General features: G+C 51.2%; 1 protein-coding gene across 2 annotated transcripts in view; it reads left to right on the top strand.

The window, feature by feature from the left end:
* Positions 1–7,653, top strand: part of LOC147260924 (leucine-rich repeats and immunoglobulin-like domains protein 1) — a 35,656-nt gene extending 28,003 nt beyond the window's left edge. For both annotated transcript variants that reach the window (XM_086205142.1, XM_086205143.1), the window contains exons 11-17: positions 802–873; positions 1,184–1,255; positions 1,373–1,536; positions 1,882–2,238; positions 2,805–3,086; positions 6,190–6,624; positions 6,726–7,653. In XM_086205142.1, the coding sequence (XP_086061268.1) occupies positions 802–873; positions 1,184–1,255; positions 1,373–1,536; positions 1,882–2,238; positions 2,805–3,086; positions 6,190–6,624; positions 6,726–6,838 (1,495 nt within the window). In that variant the 3' untranslated portion in view covers positions 6,839–7,653. The remainder of the gene's footprint in view (positions 1–801; positions 874–1,183; positions 1,256–1,372; positions 1,537–1,881; positions 2,239–2,804; positions 3,087–6,189; positions 6,625–6,725) is intronic.
* The last annotated feature ends 846 nt before the right edge of the window (positions 7,654–8,499 follow it).

The raw sequence follows: 8,499 nt of genomic DNA on the forward strand, positions 1-8,499 counted from the left end.
CATTAATTTAAAACACGTGTGTCAGGCACAGTCTCATAACGCTAGAGCTCTCTTTTATAGTGACAACACTCTTCTAAAATGTCCAATGTGTCCTAAAACCGTCCTGCTTGAATGTCACTTGAGTCTCACCGAGGAGAGTCAGGCTGCGCTTCCTTCAGCTGCCCGACGGCTTCTTTAAATGTTCCTGCATCATCGCCATGACACCAAGGTCTGCTTAGCAACCTTTGCTAGTAGTCTTTTTATCCGCCGTATCCAGGCTAGAATGCTCCAGACTTGAGAAGTTTTGGTGCGCGTACCTGATGTTGACGCCGCCATTTCTCTATGTTCCCGCTCAGAGAAGAGACGCTACTGCGCATGAGCGACTCTCGCAGAGATGATAATCAAGAGAGACGCCTCACTCTGTTGGAGAAACGCGTGTGGCGGCAACAGTCGACGATGAATTCATTGTGGACAGCGTCGACTAATCGTTGCAGCCCTACTGGGTATCCCCACAAACTCTGCTGGGTCATTGCTGTTAAATTCTAATCAAGATAAAAGTGGTCTTTGAAGAGCAGTGCGGAGCCGAGGTGCCCCCCCCCCCCAACCTTTCCAGTCACCCTGCCTCTTGGCTCATCTCCACACAGGTCATATCTCCAATACCTCAACCCCCCTACTCTTATCAGCTTCAGTCTTGCTAATTGTGCTTCTCTCCCCATCTTGTTCTCTCTCTCTCTGTCTTTCCTCATCCCCTGACCCACTCTGCTCCCCCCCTCACTCTGTCTCTCATCATCTGTGGACACCCTTCTTGTTTGGAAACGGCAGAACTCTGTTTGGAAACAAGATCAAGTCGGTGGCTAAGAAAGCCTTCTCTGGCCTGGAGACCCTGGAACACCTGTGAGTATTCCACAACGCTCGGCAGCTCATCCTGTCGCTAGACTGGAGATGGGAGTAAGGGAGGGGAGGAGCTGGCAGAGAGGGGGTGGTGAGCAGTTTGATTGTGTCGTTGTGAAGCACCACCTCAACTTAAGCCTCTATTTTTCCTGAGTTAAGGAGCACGTATTGAATTTCGTCAGAGAAATGGAACCCTTTGAAAGGTCTTTCCTGACATGATTCCTAGATCTCCCTGTCTGCTTTAAGAAAAGCCAGACACCTGCTGATGACAGTTATCATGGATCATTGTTGATGAGCTGCTGTGGCCCAACAGGGACTTGGGAGAGAACGCTATCCACTCCATCCAGCCGTATGCCTTCAGTAAGATGAAGAACCTCAAAAGTCTGTGAGTTGTCTGACTCTCAAAGACAAACACACATTATTTTTGGGCTCAAATCTCACTGAAACACACTCCCTCAGTTCAGTACACTTGCTCACTGAAACACACGTTTCCCCTCCCCAGGCTCCTTCAGAGCGACAGCTTCCTGTGTGACTGCCGGCTCCGGTGGCTCCCAGAGTGGTTGGTGTCACGTGGTTTAAAGGCCGGCATCAACGCCACCTGTGCCCACCCCAACAGCCTGAAGGGTACCAGCATCTTCCAGGCACCATCCAGCAGTTTTGTTTGCGGTGAGGAGTTTGCGTGTGTGCTCGTTTGTTTGTTTGGAGCAGAGTTGGAGGGACAGGTGGGCCACGTAATTTCTATCCTTGCAAATGTTGTTTGTGTCGTGTTCAGAGTTTGCTCTTGTGTCTTTTTATAATCCAGTTACACTGAGCTCCACAAGCAGACGCCTGCTGAGCAACATTTGAGTATAGCCTGGACCAGATATTTGCTTTGTGCTTCCATTTGAGACTCATCAAGTCCTAACTGGTGTCATCTCAGTCGTCCCCCTGGGAACCTCTTTTCTCTCCGACTGCTAACTCTGCCTTTTCTCCCTTTCTCTGTCCTCCTGCCACTCCTCTTTCTACATCGAGATGACCTTCTCAAGCCCCAGATCACGGTGCAGCCAGAGACAGCGATGACTGTCCTGGGTAGCAACGTGCGTCTCACCTGCACGGCAGCAAGCAGCAGCTCCTCCCCCGTGACCTTCTCCTGGCGCAAGGACCAGGAGCTTCTTCACCAGGCGGAGACGGAGAAGTCCGCCCACGTGCGCGACCCCCATCATGGCACCACATCTGATGCCGTAGGGGGAGGGGCCAGAGGTGTTATTGAGTACACCACAATCCTGCACCTGCGGCATGTCACCTTCGCCCATGAAGGGCGTTACCAGTGCATCATCACCAACTACTTTGGCTCCGCCTACTCCAGCAAGGCCCGCGTCATCGTCAACGGTAGGTTTTTCTCTTTCTTCAGGTCAGAACTTATCTGTTTGGAGGAGTTTTATTCCTCTCTTTCTGAGCTGCACATTTTAGAAACGGAGCAACACACAAGACAGGCATCTAAAGACACGCCACTCCATTTGTTAGCATGTGTGTGATGACATTGCTTCCATCAAGTACAACGCCTCTTCGCATTCTGCTTGTCTGATTCACAATCATGCCTTTTGACGGATGAGCCACGACTTCTCTTCCCCCTTAACAAGTCGTCTCTCTCTTCTGCCGCCATCTCTGCTGCAATGGTATTGGTGACAAATTGATTGAACTGCATGTCCGAACTCACGGGGGCGGTGTCTTCTATGCGTGGTCACTTGGCTGTCTTGCAGCTGGAGTGTACATGTAGCGTCGCGTCTCCGTTAACTGTGTGCCAGACCGCTGCCTTCTTCTTTGCTATGACAGGCACACCCACTCAGTGTGTATGCAAAGACATGGAAGCAGCAGACACCCACTTCGCATCAACGCAGACACAGGCTACAGCGGGTCTTCACTGTCTCAGTCACCCCTCTTTTTTTTGTCCTCAGTCTTGCCGTCCTTCGTGAAGACTCCCGGGGACAGCACGATCAGGACGGGCCAAACCGCCAGGCTGGAGTGTTCCGCCGAGGGCCACCCGACTCCGCAGGTCGCCTGGCAGAAAGACGAGGGTACAGACTTCCCTGCTGCCCGTGAGCACCGCATGCACGTCATGCCCGGCGATGATGTTTTCTTCATCATGAACGTCAAGCCAGAAGACACGGGCGTGTACAGCTGCACCGCAAAGAACAGGGCGGGAACTGTCTCTGCCAATGCCACACTCACGGTCCTGGGTAAGGACTGGTTTCTGTGCTGTGTCTTTGGTTGGTGGCGTGTGTTGAGTTTGGATACTTTCCCCACATCTCTGAGAACCGGCTCTTGCACACAGCCAAGCACTCAGTTGGGCATCAGTCAGTGCGAGGCTTTCTGTGTGTGTGTGTGTGTGTGTGTGTGTGTGTGTGTGTGTGTGTGTGTGTGTGTGTGTGTGTGTGTGTGTGTTTCTGCAGTGCAGAAACCAACCCTGTTTCATGCCCAGTGCAACAATCCAGTGGAGCGGTTTAGTCCTGTGGGAAGCGTTCAAAGTGGACAAGCACCTTGTCCCTCACAGCACCTTCCCTCTGGTCATGGGCCGGGTATTTACCTGACCAAGTAATGTGTCCAGGACCGACTTTGGCCTCTGTCTTCTTGAGTGACCTGGCAGGCCACTGGGGACTCAGGCTCCTCCCTCACTGGCACTTGTTTGGCTTCAAGTGCAAGGGTCCGAAGTTTGATTTCCACCCTCAGGGTGTCGTCTGTGGACAGAAACTTGAGTTTTCTGAATCTTGGATCAAGGGCCGCAGTGAAGATGCAGACATTGTTCCCGTCTTCATCACATGTAGTCAGACCCTTCCATCTGAGAAATAATAGATTTAATTTGTAAACCTTCATTAAAAAAACCAAGGTGCTTGAAGAGAACCATCACTGCTGAATCAGCAGCTCAACTGGATGGACTCACAATGGGACAGCATTGGAAGATCCAGACTGATCAAGTTTCAGCCAAATATTCAGTTCGTTCACTCCAGGAGGTTTAAAAAGCTGCATTTTCTAAGCAGGGTTACGTGAGCCAGCCGAGAGGGTCATGACTCACTCCGCTAGTCTGCCAGTGGTACCAAACGGAGCCCCATAATGGTAGCTAGTGGCTAGACAGCTGTGCATTCGTTAGAGTCTGTTAGCATTTCATGCTAACAGACTCTGCTTCACTCTTTACATGCTCCCATTAGGTGACATAATCCGGAAGCACTCGATCAACTTCCACTGTTATGCAGATGACACACAACTTTACTGGTCGATGGAGCCAGACGACACAAGCCAGCTTACTCATCTGCAAGACTGCCTGAAAGACATGAAATCCTGGATGTCTTCTAACTTCTTACTGCTAAATTCAGATAAAACTGAGGTAATCATTTTTGGACCTAAACACCACAGGGACACACTCTTGAATCGGATCTCTACTCTAGATGGCATCACCCTAACTTCGAGTACAACTGCAAGGAACCTTGGGGTCATTTTTGACCAGGACCTTTCCTTCAGCTCCCACATAAAGCATGTGACTAGGACCGCCTTCTTCCATCTGCGAAGTATCGCTAAGATTAGGAATATCCTTTCCCAGAGTGATGCTGAAAAACTGGTGCATGCATTTATCACTTCTCGGCTGGACTACTGCAACTCTCTCCTGTCAGGATGTCCTAAATACTCTCTAAAGAGTCTCCAGCTGGTCCAGAACGCTGCAGCGAGGGTTTTGACGGGAGTTAAGAAGAGAGAACACATCTCTCCCACTTTAGCTTCTCTCCACTGGCTTCCTGTAGGATCTAGAATCGACTTCAAAGTCCTTCTGCTAACTTATAAGGCTCTCAATGATAAAGCTCCATCCTATTTGAAAGAGCTCATTAGTCCCTACTGTCCCACCAGAGCACTCCGCTCCCAGAATGCAGGTCTTTTAGTGATTCCCAGTATCTCTAAAAACAGACTGGGAGGTAGAGCCTTTAGTTACCGGGCTCCTTTACTGTGGAACCAACATCTCTCCATGGGTCAGAGAGGCAGACACTTTAACTACGTTTAAGTCCAGGCTTAAGACCTTCCTCTATGACAGAGCCTTCAGTTAGGACTGGTTCAGGTAGCTCTGAACCATTGATAGCTATGCTGCTACAGGCTTAGACTGCTGGGGGACACATCAGGTTACATGGAGCCCTCCTCTCCTCTCCTCTCCTCTCCCCCTCTCTCCTCCTCTCCTCCCTGCACATTTTTGGAACTGTCATTACCATTACTTGTTGCACTTTGTAGTTTGGCCTTGGTGTCTCGCAGTCTCTCTGTGTTTCCACAGATCCACCAGAGCCCCAACCGCCGCCTGCATCGCCCCCCCCCCCCTTATTCCCTACTGTTACACCGGCCTGCGCTCCCCTTCCATGAACCAGTCTGCCATCCAGTCCCCCATCAAGCTGGCTTGCTCTCCCTGCCTCCCCTACCAGAAGCTTCCTTCTTCAGCTGTTATTAACATTTCCGTGTTTCCCACATTTTGTATTGTAAACTGTTTTCTTGTCTGTAACAACATCTACTGCACGTCTGTCCGTCCTGGGTGAGGGATCCCTCCTCTGTTGCTCACCCTGAGGTTTCTCAGATTTTTCCCTGTTAAAAGGGTTTTCTATGGAGTTTTTCCTCAGTCGATGTGAGGGTCTAAGGGCAGAGGATGTTGTTATGATGCCATGTGAAGCCCTTTGAGACAAACTATTTGTGAAAACGGGCTATACAAAGAAAATTGCCTTGCCTTGCCTTGCCTTGCTAGCTGGAGTGGTAGCTTACGGCTGCAGAACACAGCTACCGTATCCATCCTCTGGTAGCTAGCTGACTTTAACTACAAGCACGAAGACCTAAGTGCAGTGCTTAAGCTGCACCACTCACTGCACAAACTTAAATTCAGTTTAGCCAAACTTGGTACTGACTTACTATTGTGCCCTCCTCGAGAGACGAGGGGGTGCCTCCACTGTAGGTGCTCCAGCATCGTGGTTGTGCTGCTGTGGTATACCAGCTCAGTTTGGCAAAGGCCGCAGATCACGATACCTTTTGGCCTGGGACTGAGTTGAAAGTATTCCCACACTGCAGATGATTGAGGGCGAGCTGCTTTTCGTAGGGTGAGTTGGGCACCCTGTGAGGAGGTCGCAGGTTCCCACTCCATTCTGGAAAGTGCTGCGCTAACTGCTGGCTTTGGCTGACCCACGTATGTGCGGCGATGTGGCGACGCCAAAATATGACATCGATGATATTTTTCAGTCAAGGCCTAACACACACACACACACACACACTGTGGGAAAACATGGCATCATAAAATCTTGTGTGAGAACCTGCTTCCTCTCTTCTCCTCAGAAACACCCCACCTGGCCCAGGACATGGAGGACCGCACCGTGGTGATGGGTGACACGGTGGCCCTGCAGTGCAAGGCACTGGGCAGCCCCCCTCCCCTCATCACCTGGCTGCACAACGATCATCCGCTGCGCCCCTCTGACAGACACCACTTCACCTCAGGGAACCAGCTGCTGGTCATCAGCGAAGCATCGCTGGAGGATGCAGGTCACTACACCTGCCTCATGTCCAACACCCTGGTCACAGTGCGCACTCACAGCCAGCTGACGGTGAAGCCGCGCCGCAGCCTCTGCTCCCCGCCGCCTGAACCCAGCACCGTCACCACAGTGATCATCATTATCTCCGTGGTTACGAGTATGGCGGCGACCTCACTGGTATGGGTGTGCATCATCTGCCAGACGAGGACAAAGAGTGAGGATTGCAGCGTCACCAACACAGGTGGGTTGGGATGAGCACCGGTGATTAGTCAGTGTTGATCGATCAGATGGCTCAGTTCCGACAGAGAACGTCCAGCACCCTCTGTCTTTCCTCTCCTCCAGATGAGACCGTGGTTCCTCCAGACCTTCCCAGCTCCCTCTCCTCTCAGGGTCCTGTGTCTGTGTGGCAGGACCTTTGTGTCCGTGTGGACACCGGTGGAGGACCCGCAGTGTGAAGACGCAGCTTGTGTGGGTGGCGTCCCCTCTGAGCGCCTCCCTTTCGCTGTACATAGTTAAAAGCTTCCGTTGGGAGGGGACCGATTCAAAGTCTTGCTCCAGTTCAGTGTGACTTGCATTTGAAGCCTGCAAATGTAGGGGGTCTTGTTCGGGACGCACACACGCAGGGGAAAGACAGCTGCACAAGGAAAGAAGGTTCGGATTCACGGAGGGATGGAGCTTTTCCCTGTCTTCTTTTTCCTTTTTCAGCTTTCAGCAACATTCTGCTGCGGTGCCTCATTGCATGCTCAACTTGCACGAACATGTATGGAGACGTGTTCTTGAGAGCAAACAACATGTGATGCACTTGAAACAAGGCCTTCCAGAAACCCTGCTCCCTGATCATGTATGAAGGAAGAGCTGGGACGTTCACTGTCTTTGTTCTGAGGGTATCGGGGGGCCACCAGCTCAAGCACTTTGTCTCCGTTCAGAACAAGCAGATGGTGCACTGGATGCAGGAGGGTGTCCAGGCTCCTCCACTCGCTCCAATTCAAGTGACTGCTCTGATCTGTTTGGGAGAAACCGTTCTTCTCTGCACTTTGTTCGGAAGTTTGTCCAGGAAAGAGGCGCGTGTTCAAATGTGAGGACTGTTATTTGAGTGTGCTTTTCACTTCTGCAAGGAAATGGACGCTAAATGTTCATTGGTTCTGCAGAGAGAAGCCGAGGCTTGAAGCTGCAACAGCGTTGTTGAAGTCCCTTCAGCCTCAGGCCCTCGTGTGTGTTGTTGATGGTTTGGTTTGCACTGAAGCTGTAATAAAGCCACATTTTGTTAGCAGTTCCAACGTCTTCCTGCGTGAATGAAACAGTGAAGGATGTTTTTGTGACGGACAGCTGAGCTAGCGCTTAGCATCATGGCTCACGTCCTGGTGGTTATGGAGACGCCATCAATTCAAATGGAGCGTACACACATGAACGTAGAGACCTTGACCTTCAAAGCAGCGATGTGTCCTTAGCCTTGGACCTCAAACGCACACACGCACACACATGCAGCTAACCCTCCAAGCAGGAATGTCTCCTGGCTCACTAAAGCTGCAAAGACAGCAGGCATATTTTGTTTCAAATATTTGCTCGTGAGTCGGGCTGCTTCAGGGTCAGTGGCCGTCCAGAACGTGCAGTCCAGATACATGTTTGCTACCGGATGGTTGACGTGCCCTCGACCACGGCCTCCACCAATCACACATCGGCCATTGTTTTCCAACAGCCTGGCGACAAGCAGCATGACAAACCTGTGAGGCCACACCCCCACCCCCCCGGCCGCACACACCACCGCCAGATTTCACTGAAACCAGAGTTGACGCAGAGGCACCAGAGAGCCTACTTCATGTCATCGTTGTAAAAATCTCAAGTTGCAGGTTCTTTCAGCTCTGACGAATGAATCCACTGAACCAGGGTGTGACTTGTTCCAGGGGATGACTGTGTGATTTTATTTTGAAAATATCTATAGCCACACAGCAGATGGAAAACACATCATGTGAAACCCAGACAAGAAGTTTCCAGAACCCAACAGTCCCACAGGGTTCCCGAACTGACAACCCCTCAACACTCAGCCGCAAATGTTCGAAGTTCATAATCGGGACAGTTCGTCAGGCAGACACCTCATCGACCTGCGCGGCGTGATGAC

The sequence above is a fragment of the Aulostomus chinensis genome, chromosome 5 (assembly GCF_037954235.1).
Source record: "Aulostomus chinensis isolate RoL2024-O1b breed Wild chromosome 5, RoL_Achi_v1.0, whole genome shotgun sequence".
Classification (NCBI taxonomy): Eukaryota; Metazoa; Chordata; class Actinopteri; order Syngnathiformes; family Aulostomidae; genus Aulostomus; species Aulostomus chinensis.